Source organism: Caenorhabditis remanei, chromosome III, assembly GCF_010183535.1.
Source record: "Caenorhabditis remanei strain PX506 chromosome III, whole genome shotgun sequence".
In the NCBI taxonomy this organism is placed as follows: Eukaryota; Metazoa; Nematoda; class Chromadorea; order Rhabditida; family Rhabditidae; genus Caenorhabditis; species Caenorhabditis remanei.
Window position 1 is genome coordinate 7,045,469 of NC_071330.1, and position 19,903 is coordinate 7,065,371.

Sequence of the window (19,903 nt, forward strand, 5' to 3'; positions counted from 1 at the left end):
GATTATTTATTGAAATCACAAGTGAAACAGTCTTATTCAAAATGGAACAAAGAGAGAAAAAAGAAATATTTGGCAGTGACAAAAAGTTTTTCAAGAGCAGGCTTACAGTAGATTGAGCATTGATTGTTTGGGATATGATGAGTCAGGATCTAGCACCATAAATGGACAAAATATTAAAAATATACATACTCGGATTGGTCAAAAATGAATACAATCTAGAAAGTGAAAAAGGGAATTAGAAGATATGGAAAATAAGGGAAATCAGTGGGAGGGGGATTATTTTGACTTTAGAATTTTAGAAATTTGAAAAAAAAAGCACCGAAACGAAATGACTTTTAAAAGCTAAAAAGGCAGTGTTTTGTAGATATTCTTAACGACTAGAGTGTTCCTCTTTGTAGCTTCTGTGATATTTCTCTTCTACAACATCGCCTTGTCCACGGTCTGAAACAAACAGAAAGTTAGGTCGAAAAGCTTCAAAAATTAATGTTCGATTACCATTTGAAGATGAAGTGTAATTGTTAATTCGGGCAATGGTAGTGTCTAGTGGCTCTGACACAAGATCGATCAGTTGGTCCGCCCATTTTCCCGATTTATCTTCTAAAAATAAGGAAACTTTAAATTTTGATAAATCAGATCTTCTGGGCTGAAACTTCTGTTCGGATTAGAACAGCGAAAAAACGTGTGATTTCAATTTCAACTTGTCAGAATGGTCTAGTTGGGTTCTTTCAGTACAACACCATGCTTCTTCTATTTAATTTTTTAAGGAATTACGAACGTTGGGTCGCAGAAGAGGAAGAAGCTCCGGTGGCTCCGGATGTTTGAGTTGCACCGCTAGTTGCTTGAGTTTGAGTGACATTTCTTGAGGATTGGAAGGTGTCTGAAATGAGGGTACATGCTTGTTATTTCAATAAATTAAAACTAATTCAAGTGTAAAACATGGGATGTTTTAAAATCATAGCAGCATGCTTTGATTGAATGAAAATTGTCAAAATTCAATTAGAAATGCAATTAGAAAAGAAAGGAAACAAACCATAATCGTAATTGGAATATCCTCTGGCTCTCGAGCGAACCGTATCATAAGCATTGGTATCTGAGCCATATCCGGCGGCAGTGGTGCCACGTGGGGTGGCTCCACGGACGTCTGGAGAACGGCTCAAACTATCCAACTCCTTTGTTAACGTGTGCAAAGCATCACGTCTGGCATGAGGAGTGGATGGTCCTGGACGGGAACCGTCTAGAAGAGTCTGACTAGCATACCGACGCGGGCTTCCAACATCCGATCGTGATCGGTAGTTGTAGCGTTTCGCGTATGTGTCAGTGCCAATTTGAGCATCTTGAGCGGCTCTAGAAAGGTATGAAGAACCAGCATGAGACATGTGATGACGGGAACGACTGAGTGTTCCTCCAGTTTGAAGATAGGAAGAGGATTGATGAGCTGCTTCTAAAATGGATTGTGAGGTTAGAAGAGAAGAATTCACTCTATTTAGAATATGGTTGCAACAAACTCTTGGATGCTATTGAAAGTTGAGAGAACAAACATTTCAAAAATCGAGCAAAAAAAAAGAAAATAAATCAAACCTCTGTTGGCTGCCAAAGCAGATGCAGAAAGTGATCTTCTGTTTCTGCTCAATGAGTTGTATCCTTCCTCAGCATCCTGTTTCAAATAATCTCCTGGCTTAAAAGTTTACAAAATATATACATGCATCGTCACACTAACTCACAGTATAATGTCTTCTCAATGTACTTCTGCGAGATGTGCTTCCGATTTCTTCAAGTTCTTGAGCCAACTGAGCTCCAGTTGAAGTCATTGTGGCTCCTTCTGGTTGTTGATTATCTGAAAACCAATAAATTCAGAACATATTCTTTGCATTTTCAGGAACAAAATACTCACAAACGTGATAGATCTTCGTGGAATGGATCTCGTCTCCCTTGGTTTTCTCGAGAGAAGTCAATCTCTCTGTGAGTTCCGTAAGAGATTGTTGAAGTCTTCTGGAGTCTTCGAATCTCGATCTATCTCCAGTACGACTAGATGCTCCCTCCTTGAATCCATCAACGTATCCTTGTTTGAAGTCTTCTTGTCCAGCATATTGCTCATCAAGACGAGAAATCAACGATGGAGTGACACGATCTCCGAAGATTCCAGAGTTTCCATCCTTGTATCCCTGAGCAAATCCAGCAGAGTATCCACCTCCCGTTCTTTGAGCCAAATTGTGCATTGAAGTGGTCATTCCAGTCATTCCAGCGTCCTTGAGACCCTTGACATATCCCTCATGGAAACGATCGTCACGAGCTCCGAATTCATCATCAAGACGTCTTCTGGCAGCATGAGCACTTCCCAATTTGTTGGCATCTTTGTATCCCTTCATGTAACCATCTTCGAAATCTCCGCGGGCTGAAAATAAAGAATTCGAGGCATTTCATATTTTGTTTCAAGAATTCTCTCAAAACACAAGTTTTTGAGATTTCACTTCAATTGTCCACTTTTTGGGTGTGGTGTCAAATCATCATCATCATTAATCAACTTGTCCCTCTCTTTTCTTCTAATTCTCAATGACCAAATTACACCACACCCAACTGAACTGTATAATCAAAAATCGATCTACCTCTTCCATCGACGGCTCCTCTCATTTTATCAAGACGATTCTCAAGTTGACGCATATTTTCATTCATTCCAACTTTCTGTTCTTCTAGAAGTGTTGCACGTTCTCCATTTGTTACCAATCGGCTGGTATCTTTCTTTGATCGGAAACGGCTGAAATTGAGAAAATGAGAATGAGAAACACCACGAATTCAGAAACAAATAAGAATACTATGCAAACGATTCCAAAATAATTCGTTCTGCCACTAATATTCTTGTTTGTTTTGACATGCTTCGTTAAAAGATAGACTTGAAAAACTCAAGAGAAACAGCTTTCTTGATGAAAAGTTCATCTAAAAAGCTTAATGTTTCTCATAAATTCTTCTGTTAAATCACAGCAAAACTCAAGACAATCAAGTTGGGAACTCAATCAGAAGTAAGGAGATTTGATTTTTTAGAAAAAGAGGAAAAAGTATTAACCGATTTAGACACCAAGGAATACAACAGCAGAGAAGAGCGACTAGAAGGGCAAGAAGAAGTGGGAGCAACAGCCACCACCATGGCCATGAAGATGTGATGTATGGAGATGCTGAAATACATGTTAGATGGTAATAGGGAAAAGGGAAAAATCATGCTGAGGAAGGGGATTTATTAGAAGAGGTATTTTATCAATAAAAATGAACACCGTGCTCTCATTCTGACTAACTCTTCCTTTCTGCAATATTTATAGAGAATACAGATCAAACATCCGAGAAGCAGAATAGCCATAATTGGGAGTAGAATCCATAAATATGGAATTCTGCTGAAGAGCCAATCCCAACCACGAACATCTGTATTTTTGAATATTTTTTAATATACTCACCATCAGGAAATGCGGGCATTTCTTTGTTTCTCACTAACTATAGATAGTGGAGTAATCAGTCGTAAACACTACTATTTACTCACAAATAATCAGAGAGAAAGGAGGGTTTCTGAAGTCAAAATCAATGTGAGAAGAAGGCTGCGAAGGCCACACATTCATTCGGGAAGAACAACCACACCCAACAAGAATCTCTTTCTCTTTCTCTCTTTTCTTTTCACACCGCGCTCGGTCGCTATCAAATTTTATTCCGCCTCTAATATCAATCAAAGCGTTGCTTTCTATGTTATCATTTATACAACAATTCCCCCCTCCTTTCGACCCTTTTTGGCTATTGTTTGAAACGCATTATTTCTCCAAAATGGCGTTGTGTTGTGTTTGATTATCTAGGTTGAAGTGTGGCGGAACAAATGCGGACAAAAAATAAAATGCTTTCATGTTGAACAGAAACGGTTTGTATTGTTCCCAGTGTTGTATTGTGATGCCCAAAAAATAGTTGTTCAGATGCCAATAGAGTTCGCGTTTTGATATTTTTAGAACTAGAATCTGTTTCGATTAGATCTGACTAGCTCAACATACCTCTGAGTCTTCCAACCAATGGAGCTCCAGTAACATTCCAAATGGTGTAAACTTCGTAATTGTACTTCTTTCCTTTGACAAGTGGATAATTCAAATATCCTCCAATCACAGTTCCATCTCCAATTCGAACCTTTCTTGGCTCTGGCAGAGTTTCCAAATTGAATGAAGCAGCAACATAGTATGGAATCTTCATCTTGTTTGCTGTAACCTTGTCGGTCAGTTCAGTCCAGTTAGTATCTCCTGGTGGGTCACGTTCATCAACAACAACATAGTAACGGGTCACATTGTTTTCAGTTGCAGCTGGGTTCACATCGACTTCCCAGAATGTTTCAGGAGCTCCGATGTTGTCGACAAAGTATGGTGGTGGAACGATACAGCAGCTACGGCGGATCTGAAAATACACATTTAAATTAATACATAAAAGTAATGGTTAGATATAAAACATTGGATCGTTTGAGTGTTTGTTGACTTACGTTAAGAGGCTCACTGCTGGTCATCTTCTTTGGAGCAGACTTCCAGTGATTCCATTCTCCATCAACCTTGGCGCGAACCTATAAACAATTGAACTATGAATCTGATTTAAAAAAATAAAATTGATACCTGGAAGACATATTCAGATGGATTATGTGGGAGATTAAACACAAGATAACAAAGTCTCCCACATCCGTCCTTTGGACACAACAGTTCCTTTGCTGGACGTGCTTCTTCTTCAGTCCAGATTCCATCGTGTTCCTTGAGTCTCAAATATCTAACTTGATAGTCAGATGCCATGTTCAACTCGACTGGCTCCCAAGACATCGAAACAGCAAAATCGGTCTTGTCACACTGTTTTAGATTCTTGACGACGAACCAACCAGGTGGAAGAGTGGCGTATGCTCCCCAGGCAACCTCGTTGTGATCCTTTGGTGTCAATGTCACATTGTAGACAGTCGATGGATGAAGTCCACGAATAACGAACTCAGTTTCAGAAGCATCAACATCGAAACTCTTGATTTGTTGGAGTCGAACATTTCCGTAAACTGAGTAAAGAGTACGAGCAGTGAGAGTGTATCCAGAGTGAGCACGTCCCCATACTGGTTCCCAAGCGACATTCAAAGTGGTTGGTGTTCTGTTGAGAAGACGGAGAATATGTCTTTGTCCTGGAGCAAGAGTACTGTATGTTCCCCAGAGAATATGTCCGTATCCAGAGTTTGTTCCAGCTTGAACCGTGATGTTGTAGATAGTTTCTGGGCGGAGTCCTTCGAATTTGATAGAGTTTCCTGGGTATGGAACAGTGTAGTTCTTCGATGGTCCAGTCTTTCCGGTGGTTGGATCAAATGGAGCAATTGTGACACGATGATGAGTAATGAGTTCTCTTTGTTCTGGGTCGAAGATCTCTGGTGGAACCCAATCGACATGAAGCATAGTATCACTCTTCTCAATGAGATGAAGATCAGTTGGAGCTGGAAGCCAGCTGAGAAGTCCTTCGGCGAAGTCAGTTGTAGAGAATACAGAAGAGATGAACCACAGTTTGTTTCCTTCAGATGTTCCTTGAACAGTCACATTGTATTGAGTAACAGAGTCCAATTGTCTGAAGTGATAGTCAGTTGTTTTTCCATCGACATCAAACTTCTTTGGATTTTGATCAAGAACGGAAGCAACAGAGATGAACAGGTCATATTTGTCAATCTTCTCTCCGATGACTGCTGGTGGCGTCCATTTAACCTTCAAATTGTCATGTCCTGCAGATAGAAGCTTCAAACTTCCACCAAGAAGTTCGTTGTCATCATTTCTGGTAGTTGAGAAGTAATCAGAAGACCATTCTCCCCAGTTTCCAGATGATGATTGTCCTTGAACAGCAAATCTGTAAGTGGTTGATGGCTGAAGTCCCTTGATTGTGGCACAGAGATTGGCAGATGTGATGATTGGGCTCTTGTATCCACTGCAGGTGAGCTCATCTCCAGACAACTCAACTTCTGTTGGGTTGGAGTCATCAGCTCTTGGACTATAACGGATTCTGTAAGCGGTAACGATAGCCTTCTCTGGGTATGGTGGAAGCCAAGTGAGTTGAATTTGAGTGGCCTTGGTTTGAACAGCAGTGAGCTCTCTTGGTGGTCCAAGTTCACTTCCGGTAGTTCTAATCTCAAGAGAATCAGACCATGGTCCTGGTCCTTCAGCAGTGTAAGCACGGACCTTGATACGGTAGAGACTTCCAGGTTGAAGTTGATCAATCAAAGTGTTCTGACGTGGAGTGACACCTTCACGTGTTCCCTCATTCCATTCGTCCAATCCAACCAACTCAAACTCGTATTGAGTGATGTTTCCGTTCTGTTGAATACATTCTGGAGCATCCCATTTGAATCCGAGTTCACTGTCCTTTCTGACGGTAGACTGCAAGTTTTGTGGTGGTCCAGTTGGAACGTCGTTCTTCGTTCGGAAAGTTCTGACAGTCTTTGGAGTGACGATTGACGAATGAAGAGATGGTGGTCTTCTTGGAGTAACAGTAACCTCATAAAGTGATCCTGGTTGAAGATTCTCAAGAGGGATTTGTTTCTCTTGAACGTTGAGAAGAGTAACTGGTTCCTTGGCTCCTGTTTGAACTTCATTACAACCTCCAAGTTGTTTGAGTTTGTACGTGATATCCACTCCGTAGTTCCATTTCTGATCCTTATCCGGCAACTCCCAAGTGACCAAAGCCTCTCTTGGTCCCTTTGGTTCAACGGTAACGAAGATTTCTCCAGGAAGAGATTGAGTTGTGATACTGACTTTGTCACTCCATTTGGATACTTGTGGTTTTCCATTATCCTCAACAGTCTGGGTTCTGATCTTGACATCCCACTTGGTTCCTGGTTGAGTTGGAACAATCAATTCGGAAGGAGCATCAGTGCTGACAGTCCAGTTTCCACGAGAAGTTGTGTTGACGAAATCAATGAGATACTCAACATTGTCGCATCTCCAAGTGCTCTCATCTGGTGGAGTCCAAGTGATTTTCAACGTTTCGAAGTCCAAACTTTCGAGTTTCAAACTCTCTGGTGGGGCTTCTGGTTTTCCGCAAGATGTGGTTTCCTTGGTTTCTGGTCCTGGTTGTCCTCTCTTATCATTCTTTCCAACAACACGGAGACGGAAGAAGTACAATGTAGCTGTTTCAAGTTGTTTTACAGTAATCTTGTAGTCAGAAGTCGACTTGCGATGCTTTACAACTCCATTATACTCTTGCCATTCAGCTGTATCATCCTCTGATTTGAATTCCAAAACGTATCCGACAACATGAGTTGCTTGATCTTGTGGAAGCCCTTCCCATTTCAATGAAATCGAGTTGGAAGTCTTATCAGTAACTTCAAGTTCTCTCTCCAAAACAGGAATATTCTGTTGTTGAGTTCTCGAAGTCAGCTCGTCCGACCATTCAGACCAGCCACCTCCTTCAGTATGAGCAGAAACTTGAATATCGTATTCTTGTTCTGGATCCAAATCACTCAATCTGTAGCATAATCGGTCCTTCTTGTTCGAGTCCGAGCATTCCAATCGGTCAGTTTCTACTCTGATTTCTCTGTAGTTGGCCTCTCCAGTTGGAGTGTATCTGACCTTGTAGAAGTCAATGTTTCCATGAGGTGGAGTTGGTGGAAGCCACGAAATTTCGATAGCATGTGGGAATGTTGCTTCTTCTTGAAGATCACTTGGAGCCGGTGGATTTGTTGCTTGAGTAGTGAATGGAACCCATTCAGAGAACGGCCCTTCACCTTCCTTGTTGATGGCTCTGACTCTGATTTGGTATTGAGTGTACGGAATGAGTTGATCAAGATTGAGACGTTCAGTTGGATTATGTCCAGTCGAGTTATCAGCCCAGGTATCCATACTCCACAATTCGTATTCATAATCGGTGATCTTCCCGTTTCTTTGTTCACATTCTGGTTGAGCCCAAGTGACATCAGCTCTCGATGAGGTGATTGATCCAACACGAACATTTTGTGGAGGTCCAGATGGAGCAGCCTCTTCAGTTGTTACAGTGACAACTGATGATTGTGGTCCAGCATGAGAAGTGTGAGCAACGACATGAATTTCATAGGTGGAGTCTGGGAGAAGTCCATCCAAAGTTTGTTCCTCATTTCTGACATGTTTCTCGATTGGAGCTGCACTTCTTGGTCCACATTCTCCGATGGATTTGAGTTTGTATGTGAGAGTGTATCCAGTGATGACTCCATTTGGATCACGTGGTGGCTTCCATCTAACAACAACACTTGTTGGTCCCTTTGGTTTAGCAGTAAGATCTTCAACAGCTCCTGGAGCTCCTTCTCCAGTCGTGATCTCCAATTCCTTACTCCATTCAGATGATCCTGCGTCATTTTCGGTACGAGCTCTGACAATCCACTTGGTGTTGGACTTCGAATCGAAAAGATGTTCGATCGAAGAACTTCCCAAATCAATTTGTTTTCTTGGTTGTGTTCCGTTGATGTATTCCAACTTGTATCGAATAGAAGAGCACTTCCATGAGTTCTGGTTTGGTGCTTGCCATGAGACTCGTACTTGAACATTGGATGGTGAAGCCAAATTGAGGTTAGTTGGCGGAGAAAGTGGAGCAGCACATCCGGTACGAGCTTGAGCTTCAGGAGATGGTACTCCGACTCTTTGACGGTGATCAACAACCTTGATTCTGATGAAGTAGAGAGTATCAGAGTCAAGTCCAGTGAGTTTTTTGAAGTAGGTTGATTTGACGGCATCATGGTTGACGACTCCTCCGATTTCTTGCCAGACTGGAGTGTCAGCGTTTCTGATTTCAATGATGTATCCCTTGACTCTATTCTTTGGATCCAAAACGGCGTTCCATTGAACATCCAAAGCATTGGCTCCATCTGGAGTAACAGTTGGCATTGTTCCAACAACTGGAATGTTGAATGGATCAGTGGTGTAACGAGTCCAGATTTCTCTTCCGAATCCTTGTTTGGTTCCAGCAGAAATGGAGATATTGTATGAGGTTTCTGGGTTCAAATCCTCGAAAAGATAAGTCAAAGTTGGATGATTGACGATGTGAGTTCTCTTTTTATCATTGACATCATCAAGAGAAACGATCGAAACACGATATTGAATGACGTATCCTTTTGGATCAATTGGTGGAATCCATCTGATGTGGAGGGAATGATCAGTCTTTTCAATGAGATGAATGGCTCTTGGAGCATCTGGAAGTACTTGAAGAGTGTTTGCAATAACCAATGAAGACCATGGTCCATAACTTCCTCCTTCGATTCTTGTCGCAACTTGAACTTTGAATTGCTGTCCAGATTCCAGACCGGTGGCATTGTAACAGAAACGTGGACTCTCTCCAGGACACTTGAGAAGTGGATCCTTGACTCCTTTCTCGTTTTCAACCCAGTTTTCAGACGGAATTTGTTGGTAACGGATCTTGTAGGCATCGTGTGGTCCATATGGTGGGTATGGTGGCAGCCATGAAACCATGAAGAAGTCAGTTCCTTCTTGTGCAACAACCAAGTCTTGTGGTGGAAGTGGAGCTTGAGCCTTGGCTGTCATGACGACAAGATTCTCAGTGTTTGGTCCTCCTCCAATTGAGTTGTAAGCCTTGACTCTCATGACATATTTGGTGTATGGAGTCAATCCATCAATAGTGACACGAAGATCAGAAGTGTTGGCAATTTGTCTCTCCAATTTAGCCCAGTCATCTTGTCCGAGAATCTCGTATTCGTAGTTGACAATATGTCCATGTCTTTGAGAGCAATCGACTGGTTCCCATTGGAATGACAAAGAACGTTCGAGAGCATAAGTAGATTCCAAGTTAAGTGGAGGAGACGATGGTGGTTGTTGTTCAGTTGAAACTTCCTTGGTTTCCTCTGGACCTAACTCTGTTGTTCTAGCTCTGACACGAACTTCGTAGAGGGAATACGGCAAGAGACCAGTGATTGTGTAATCAAGGTCTTTGTGATTGTAGACTGTAACAAAGTCTCTGCTGACGTCTCTTGGTTCTTCTTCAGGACAAGCAAGACGATGCTTCAGACGGTAAGAAATATCGTAACCGACGATGGTTCCCCGTTGAACAAGTGGAGCAAGCCATTGAACATGAACTTCATTTGGTGAGAGAGCTTTGACACGAAGATCTCTTACTGATCCTGGAGCTCCTTGACGAGTAGTGATCGATTGTTCAGGTGACCATTGACTAGAACCAACTTGGTTGGTGGCACGGAGTTTCACAACCCAACGCTGATTTGGCTCGGCTGGGAAAGTGTATTCTGTTTGGTCTCCCGGAACAGTAAGCACTTTCTCTGGTTGGTTTCCGACTCTATAGCTGATTTCGACATTCATTTGGTCGCACATCCAAGTGTTCTTGGCTGGACGAGCCCATGAAACTCTGACTTCGTTGGTAGATGGAGCATCAACACGAACTCCTTGTGGTGGGGATGTTGGTGGGGAGCATTTGGTTCTGGCACGAACTTCGGGTGATGGGTTGCTCTGTTCATTCTGTTGGGAAACAACACGAACTCTCAAGTCAACGACAGCGTTGGTTGGAAGACCATCAACAGTGGCAGTGTATGTGGTTTGAGATGGATGAGCTGGAATACGACGAGCATATTGTTGCCAAGCTCCGCCCTCAAGTCGATATTCAACAATGAATCCACCGGCTTCACGGTTACGAGACTCCCATTCGATGGTGATGGAAGTTGGTTCTTCAGCGATAACTCTTGGAGCAATTGAGAGAGCAGTCAATGCAGCTGCGTCAGTTGTCATTACAGCGGCAGTTCCTCCACACATTTCCTTATGAGTAGCAGCAGAAACAGTCACATTGTAGGTAGTTCTTGGACGCAAGTTATCGATACGGTATTGATAAGTGGCACGATCAACATTGAATGTCTGAGCTCTTTGAGATCCGTCCTGTGGAACAACAACAATCTTGAATGCAGTCACTCTGTTCTTGTCATCTGGACGAACATCCCAATTGATGTGAAGTGAATTCTCTGATCCTCCGATCTTTCTGACGAATAGAACTTGAACAGCAGAGTCAGTAACCAAAGTTCTCTCTGGTGGTGAATATGGACCCCATCCGGAATCTTTGACGTGGGCAGAAACTTGGAAGTCGTAGGTCTGTTCTGGCTTCAAATTCTCGATTCTTCCACAGTGAAGTCTGGCTCCTGGTGGTGATTGTGGCAACTGTTGACGTTCGATTTGACGTTGCTGGCATGGAGAAACTGCTGGGAACTGGCGTTCTTGGTATTGTTGAGTTCCAGTTGGAGCATATCTGCACTTGTATTTGTCAACATATCCTGGATTTGGATAAGGAGATTGCCAGACGAGTTGAGCGTTGTCTGCTCCAGTGTGAAGCACCTTGACGAATCCTGGAGCTTGAACGTTTTGCTGTCCAGCCGATGTTTGGAATGGAACTTCTGTTGACCATGGTCCTGGTCCACGGGCAGTGTAAGCACGGACCTTGACATTGTAACGAGTTTGTGGTTGAAGATTCTCGATTCTTGCTCTAGTTCCACGGATGTTTTCAGTGGTCTTTTGAACAGTTTGGCGACGATCTCCAGCAGTTACTTCGTATTCGTACTCAGTGATTTCTCCGTTGGTTTGGAGGCATGGTGGGGCTTGCCATGAAATACTGACATCAGTTGGGCGAATGTCATCGGTACGAAGGTACAATGGAGCTCCGCTTGGAGCAGATTGATCAGTTTGGATCTCAAGGGAAACTCGCTCTCCTGCTCCAACATTTGATTTGGCAGCAACTCCAACTCTGTATTTCGAATGTGGGTGGAGCCCAGTGATGGTGAAATGTGGTCCGTTCACAGTGATGGTACGTGGTGCTTCTTGGTTGTTATCACAGTTTCCTCTGTAAAATATATTCAATTTAAAATTGTCTCACGGAAGTTACTAACCTGGAAATGAGTTGGTAGGTGACTTCGTATTGAGTGATTCTTCCATTTGGATTGACTGGTGGTTGCCAGCTGCATTGAAGAGAATCTGGTCCGATTGGCTGAACACGAAGGTTTGCAACAGCTCCTGGAGCAACTCCTTGTGTTTGAGCAGACTGAGCTCTAGAGAATTGAGATTCACCAGCTGGATTGGCAGCTTGAACTTCGAAGTTCCATTGAGTGTATGGATCAGAATCGAAGACAACAAAGTTTTCTCCGTTTGTCAAATTCTTGAATCCTTGATTTTGTGGAGTCGAGTACTTGACAATATACCACAAACGATCACAATTCCATTCAGATTCATGAAGTGGAGCCCATTGAACACGGATCTGAGTTGGACCGAGTGGTGAGACTTGAACATCGGCTGGAGCTCTTCTTGGGGCTTTACATTGAGATTGAGTTTGCACTTGAACAACTGATGAAGTGTATGCAGTTCCTCTGTTTGGATCCTTTGCCACAATTCTGACTTGATAAGTTTGTCCTTGTGGGAGTTCACCAAGATCAACGGAATATGGACGTTGCCATCCAGTGTATGGAATTGGGTTACGGTGTTGTCTCCAGTCCTGTTCAGTTGCTGGTTTCCATTCCAAAACGAATGACTCGATCAAATCATTCGTATGCTCCTTCGATCTCCATGAAATAATTGGTTTTCCTTGACGATAATTGACATCTGGACCAATGATCAATTCTCCTCCTGGAGGAGTTTTAGCCTGAGAAGCTGGAGTCCAGGCAGAGTGTCCGGCAGAGTTGATGGCACGAATTTTAACAGACCAAAGTTGATTTGGAGCAGAATTGAAGATGTGAGAAGTTTGATGACTTCCGAGAACGACAGCTGGCTGTCCACGTGGCTCTTCTGGTTGAATTTCGAACTGAATATCAGAGCATCCCCAGGTGGATTGTGGTGGGAGAGCCCATGAGACACGGACATGACTGGCATCTGGAGCAGCGACTTGGAGATGAGATGGAGTGTGGGTTGGTTCTGGAAGAGTGATAAATATAATATAGCTGGAACTGGAAGAGTTCTAAACGTACTAGAACAACTGCTCTTTGCATTTGATTGAGCAGAAGTGTACATAACATAAGAGTTACGATCCAAAACTTGAACATGAATGAAATAAGCATTTCCACGTTCGAGTCCAGTCAATGTTTGAGTGTATTCCATGTTATCTCCGACATATGGAACAAGTTGTCCGTAAGTCTTCCAACCAGAGTTTTCACTTCGGAATTGAACATGATATCCATAGACACCACGTCCTTCTCCCTCAGATTTCCACTTGACAATCAAATCATTGTCTTGAGCGAGTACTCGTGGAGTGGAGACAAGAGCTGAAATGACGAAAGTTTTATTAGGAATTAAATGGTTCGGAGATTGTTAGAGTAGAAGTTTAACTCATGCGCGATCGTAAATTTTAGATGAAAATAAAGTTTTAGTTTGGGTAGGATTTTTCGATTCAAAAGGGATTTTTGATTTTGAATTCTACGGTTACTTTATTCTAAAGGGAAGAAACATAAATGTTTTTCTAGTTAATTTTGCATTCGAAACAGAAAATAAGGAGGGTTATCAGGTTGAGAAGTGGTAGGGTAGACGTTTTTAAAGAGGAGTTTAGAAAACGAGTTATGAAAAATAGAAGAGAAGTGGAAAGAATATTGAGGATGAGGGTTTCAAAAAGAAAAGAAAATCAAAGGAAACAAGGGGCACACACGATGTACTGCACCTTCACCAGAGTCCGTTTCTCTGAGTGGAGAGTTTGAGAATTGCCCTTGGCACCAGAAATCAGTTCTTGGATCACAAACACTGCGCTTTTGGCGGGTTGCTGTATGATAATACATTTAGAAAATATCGAGATTTACATTACAGACAATGACAAAAACTTGAGAGAAGAATCTAAATGCTGAAGAATAATAGCTAAAAAACTTACATTGTTGAGCAGTAGAAGAGAAGATGGCATCACGAGATGGAGTTCCAGAACCAGCAGTGTTCACTCCACGAACCTACAAACCATTATTTGTCTTCATGAATCCATCTCTGAAACACTCACTTGAACTCTCCAGTCTCCTTGAGAAGATCCAGCAATATCAACACTACGGTCGCTTCCTGGAACTCTTTGATTGATTGGTTGTCCGTTTTGTTGTCCAGTAATGAAGAAATATGATTGGCAGTCTCCACTTTCTTGGCTTGATTCCCATGAAACACGCACGTTTTGGTCCGAGACACGTTCCAAGCGGACATTCTCTGGGGCAGATGGAACTGAAAATAGATGAAGTTGAGTTTCATTTTTAATGATTCACCAAACTCACCTTGACACAAAACAGAGAAAGAAGCGGATGGTGATGTAGCAACAGTCGATTTGGATGAATCCAAAGCACGAACTCTCACCAAATAGGTGTTTGCAACGTTCAATTGACCCAATGGAAGACGGTAATGTGTCTGAGATTGTTCGTTCTGAACGGATGGTTCAACGGCTCTCCATGATCGTTCGTCGGTCGATCGGATGTCGACTTGGTATTCGGTGACAGTAGAACGGTCACCGACTACAGACCAGTAGGCAACTGATCGTGAAGCCGACTGTTCGATTCGTGGTTGAGTAATTGTAACTCCTTGGGTGTTAGGCGAGGCGGATCCATCTGAAAATAAGGAATTCAGATATTTCCATTGCCGTAAATTTGCATTGATCTGTTAGTACCAAGTTGAACAAGAGTGAAGTGCAATGGGTTACTGGATGGCAGATCTTCTCCGTTTGTTAGTTGATAAGATATCTGTTAACAGAGAAAGTTATTCACTCGGTTAATTATTTTCGATTTGATTACACTGCTAATATAGTGAACTCCAAAGAATAATCCTTTCAGTTGATAACAGCAATCTTCTGGATCAGCAATTCCCGGCGGACACTGAAAGTGATCTGGTCCACCGACCAATTTGATCCATTTCGATGAACTCACTTCCTTGTACATCAATCTATATGAAATAAAAGAAGTGAAAACATTTAAAAACTATACAAACTTGAATTTACTTATTATCTGAGAATGTTGTGTTAACGGTGTCCAAACAAGATACGAACATGGTGGCGAGAGAACAATTCGCAACTTAAAAATGTTGAGTGGATCTAAAAAGGAGAAATTTGTTAGTCTAAAAAGTTATAAAGAATCAGAAAAGTTAGTATAAACAAACCTTTGATTAAATGTTTTGCTTGTCGTTTCACTCTTAGAAGTTGGTTAAATTCTCCCAGTTCTCCTGTTAAAAATTAATGAAAGATTAGAAAAGAAACACAGTTAGTGGTACACAGTGTACCTGAAAGTAAGAAAAGAACACAGTTAGATTACAAATTTTGCAATTAGAAATTAGTTTTTGATTTCTAGGAATGGAAAGATAGTTGTAGTGGTTGTAAATTATGTGAAATTGAAATTGGTTCTTTGAATTAGATACAATGTTATAATTATCTGAAATTGTATTTACCTGATGAGACACTTCCGGCGATCGCTGTCTCAATGACAACATCCTTACTCCATTGAGAATGTCCATTAACACTTCTTGATCTAACCTTGAAAGTGTAATCAACATTTTGTCTCAATCCCTTAATGACAACATGTGGAGCTCCGACGTAAGATGCCCCATCGGCTGGAGCACCTTGAGATGCTTCATATACGAGATATTCATATCCATCAATTGGAGCATGAGTCTCATCACATCCAGGAACATCCCATTCCAATTTAATTGATTGTGAATCAATATCAGTTGATCTAATATTGGTTGGAACTCCAGCTGCTCCAATGCATGATGATTCAGCTGCTTCTCCAACGGTCAATTCTTCAGTTCTGGCAACAACTTTGTTCTGATCATCAATTGCTACAATTCTGACAGTGTAATATGGTGCAGTCATTTGAGAAAGAGCAACTGAATAGTCTCCTGATCCCTCAGCAACTCCTTTCTGTTCACTTGTTCTCCATGTCGTTTCATTTGGAAGTCTGTATTCTAAAATGAATTTACTGACAGTGATCGAAGTTGCTGGAAGCTTCCAGTGCACTGCGAACTGTTGTTTTCCTTGATCGACGACTTGTGGTTTTTCTTCCCAACTTTCAATTCCTCCGGACGTTGTGTAAGCCTCAATTTGATAGACCTGCTTTGGCTCATGGTCAACGAAAGCGATCACTCCAATTGTGTATTTTGTGCTTGGGCGGAGTCCGGTGAGAGCGAAAGAGTTCAGAGCTGGATCGACACGACGACGTTCGACACGTCTCGAATCGTCATCAACCTCCACGGCGGTTACCTGAATAATTGAAATTTGAGAAGCATTTAATAATTGGTTTCTTACCTCGTAATGTTGAAGTCTAGGATCCATGAATGGTTGCCAGCTGACACGAAGTTCCGAATCGGTACGGTAGAGAAGTTGAATGTTGTTTGAAATTGGAAGGGCGTCTCCCTTGGTCTTCGCCTCTAGAACTTCCGAATTCCATGGTCCAACATTACGGCTACGATCGACAGCGCGCACTTTAACACTGTAGAAAGTTCCTGGCAAGAGGTTAGTGACAGAGACATGTGGTTGAGTGACAGTTTGTCTATGAATGTCAAATGGAGCAGAGACACCAGTCAACTCGACTTGATAGTCTCCAACGGATCCACAGTCTGGGACGTCCCATTTGATGGCAAGAGAGTATTGGGCAACTTCAGTTACTACTGGATAACGAGGAGCAGTGAGGTCATCTGAAAAATATTGGAATATGACACGTTCATTACATTGTTTTCAGAATAAACTCACCGTTTTCACACTTGATTGAAACAATTTCATTGTGAGCACGAATTTCGGGAGTCTCCACAAGAACCTCATTGTTCTCACCGATAACCTTGATCCGAACAAGATAAGAAATTCCTGTCGGAAGTTTTGGTATTTGTACACGATACTGATGATTTGGTCCTTTATATGGAATTATTCCCGGGTGCAATTGCCATTCTCCACTTCGTTCCGGGCGGTATTCGACGAGGAAACCTTTCACTTCTGAGTCAGCGTGATCTCCTGAAAAGAGAAGGTTGCTGGTTGAAAGAGAAGAAAAAGAAAGTTGCTTACCAGTTTGAATTCCTTCCCATTCGACTGTGAGAAGACTATCTGTACTTTGGCGTTTAACTCTGACGTCTGAAAATCAAATGGTTTGGTTAGAACATAATGCTCAAAACTTTTTGTATTTTTAAGCTGAAAATTAAATTGGGATCAAGCTTTCAACATTAAAGGCATTTCTGAAGAACTCGAAATTAACAATGCTCTGTCTGTGAAATGAGTAAGGCAGTATAATTGGGAATATTCTTGGATAAATATAGATTAACTTTTTGAAAATTTTTAAAGTATTGAACTAGAAGGAACACTAACTAAATAATCGGTCTTCAAAATTCAAGAGTTCAAATCAAAATGTTTCTACAACTTTCCACCAAACTAGTAGATTATATAAATACCGAAAAATTTGAACACTATTTTTATTTTCCACCTATCTAGGTGGTCTATCATAAAACTTTTATGATCTCACTAATTATCAAAAAGTGTTTTCAAGAGAGGACTTACTGGAGTTTAATGCTACACTTGCTACTGTAAATAACTGAAGATACCATATCCCGAGGGAGAGGAGAAGGAGACCCCTCGAACGGAGACCCATCCTAGAGAAAGGTTCCTGCAAAAAAACAAAAGATTAATATAGCGAAAAAAGGGAAATTGATAAGAAAATGAAAACAGGAATAATAATCGAAAGCAAAACCGTTTAGTCAAATGAATTGAAGAGGAAACAAGAGAGAGAGACATGTTTGAAATGACTCACATAGTAGATTAAGAGTAAATGGATGTTATATAACTAGCATACAATATAACCCATGTTTTTTCGTTCCGTTCACTTTTTTGAGAGGACATTGTTTATTGTGAATTGGGAGATAGAGAGGAGGTAAGCAATAATTGCAAAGAGAGAAGATCGGATAGAATGGAAACTTTTTGACGAGATTTGATTGAACATGGATGCAAACAGGGCGTTTGAAGTTTTGAAGTTTTCAGAAAAATGACAGGAAGTACGGAGAACCAGTATTCGGAAGCAGAAGGAGAAGAACACGAATCGGTTTAACGAGAAGAAGAAGAAGAAGTAGAAGAAGAAGGAGAAGGAGATGATAAGAATAACAAAGTAAGAAGAAAGATATGGAGATAAAATCAATTATTCCGATCAGTAGAATCCCCATTCGTCCCTATATAAGAATCAATCACAATCGTCGTTTAGACAAAAAAAGAGTCGACGGGCGGCAACACATACACAACTTCTTCTTCTCTTCTTTTTCATCTTCTCGGCCCAACAGAAATCACTGTGATTTAGAATAGAAACCCTTCTTTCTCCAGGGGATGTGCGAAATAGTATAGGGAGACGAAGAGACGCAGCATTTTGGGTCGGGCGGTATGTGGCCAAGAAATTTAGGGTGTGGTTGCGCGATTCTGGGGGAGGAAACGGAGAAAATAGAAGGAGTAGGAAGAAAACCGTTTTCAGTTATGATTTTTTTTTTCTTCTTTTCTCCACCTTCTTCACATTTTGTTGTGAAGTTGGAGAAGATGCGTGAGTGTACGGCGAGAAATTGGGTGGAGATCTCGTATAAAACACCAAACAACGAGAAAGAAAGAAACGATAAGTTGGGAGATATGGTTAGGTGATTAATTAGATGACAGAGTCATTTCAAAAAATGAGATACTGGAGAGAAAAGTAGATGGGAGTTTACACAGGAATAGAAAAAGGGAAGTTCTGGGAATTCATTTCGGATGGAAGAGAAAAGAAAATAGTGTTCTGAAAACGACTTTCAAGAAAAGGGAGAACAGTTGGGACGGCAAATTCTTCAAAACAATGGCATCTTCCTGTTGAGACATCAACCCCTACCATATCTCATGTCCCTGTCCCCTTTTCAGATATTATTCTCACGAATCGCGCACATGGAGCTCGTACAATTAGGACGGGATGTCGAGTCTAATTTAGCTTACGGAGTGAGTTTTGACTATTTAGATAAGGAAATTGTAACGATTCGAAAGTCCCAAACAAACTCTGTTCGAGTGTGGGATTGTCGCAAGCCTGATTAACTTATTATCTCAGAAGTACAAGCAGAAAAAAGGTCTGCTACCTTTACTATACTTGTTTCAGGTATGAAAAATCAATAGGTCTTAAATCTAGATGACTAATGAGCATTCCAGAAGCTGTCTCGAAATCTCGGATCAAGAAGAGTAATTGAGAAAGACTCACTCAAAAAAGAAAACTTTCTCAAACGCAGGCACTCACTGGAAGGGGGCGGGACGACAGAGTCTAGTCCCATCAAGTTAGCGACCTCCATGAGAAGCCCCAACAACATGAGATTGTTTGTTTTAGAGACATAAAAAGGTAACAAGTGAGAAGGAATGCAATTCGAGACAAAAATTTCTTCTACTATTACGAAAACTGGTGGGAATAAATTGGTGAGTGCACCTTTTTAAGGAAATGTTCCATTTCTTGATCCCAAATGAAATCAGTACCACACCCACACATCTATCTCTCACCTCACCTCTATATAATTCAATGTTTTCTTCTCATTATTTGCCAGACATTCTCTATGACTAAGAGGTCAATGTTTGCATTCAGTTCTCAATCAACGCCCTTTTTGCAATATTTATAAGGATCCTATTACAGAAAAAAACACTACTTTTTTGAAGAGACGCGTGCAATTGCAACACAAACTAATTACTTTCTCCGAAATCGGAAGAAAAGTGAAATCCGGGAAAGGAATGAAAAGAAGAAAGAAGGAGAAGAACACAGTACTACTACTGTTTATGCAAATTTTCATCAGCAGTTTGATGGGAAGAAATGGATTTCGAAGAGGAAGAAAGTTAGGAGAGAGAGAAAACTAGAGAGAGAACGAAAAAGTTTTCAAGGATGCTGATGATGCTGATCCACTGATGCGAAATAGCGAGAGAGACGACTGGAATGTGTCGGATGAGGTCCAAACTATTGCGCAGAAGGGGGAAGAGACAC

At 41.4% G+C, this 19,903-nt stretch overlaps 1 protein-coding gene across 1 annotated transcript; it reads right to left on the reverse strand.

Moving 5' to 3' along the window:
• Positions 1-370: 370 nt before the first annotated feature.
• Positions 371-17,539, reverse strand: GCK72_009643 (uncharacterized protein; the record flags this gene model as incomplete). The annotated part of the gene is made up of 27 exons (XM_053727470.1): positions 371-441; positions 496-597; positions 776-877; positions 1,031-1,441; positions 1,579-1,675; positions 1,722-1,834; positions 1,892-2,392; positions 2,604-2,752; positions 3,059-3,167; positions 4,017-4,407; positions 4,490-4,567; positions 4,617-11,820; positions 11,867-12,881; positions 12,935-13,228; positions 13,618-13,716; positions 13,822-13,894; positions 13,942-14,150; positions 14,201-14,527; positions 14,587-14,659; positions 14,711-14,858; positions 14,904-15,006; positions 15,072-15,134; positions 15,357-16,167; positions 16,213-16,601; positions 16,657-16,911; positions 16,963-17,028; positions 17,449-17,539. The coding sequence occupies 27 exons, from the start codon at positions 17,537-17,539 to the stop codon at positions 371-373; spliced, it is 13,344 nt and encodes a 4,447-aa protein (XP_053587047.1).
• Between the last annotated feature and the right edge of the window lie 2,364 nt (positions 17,540-19,903).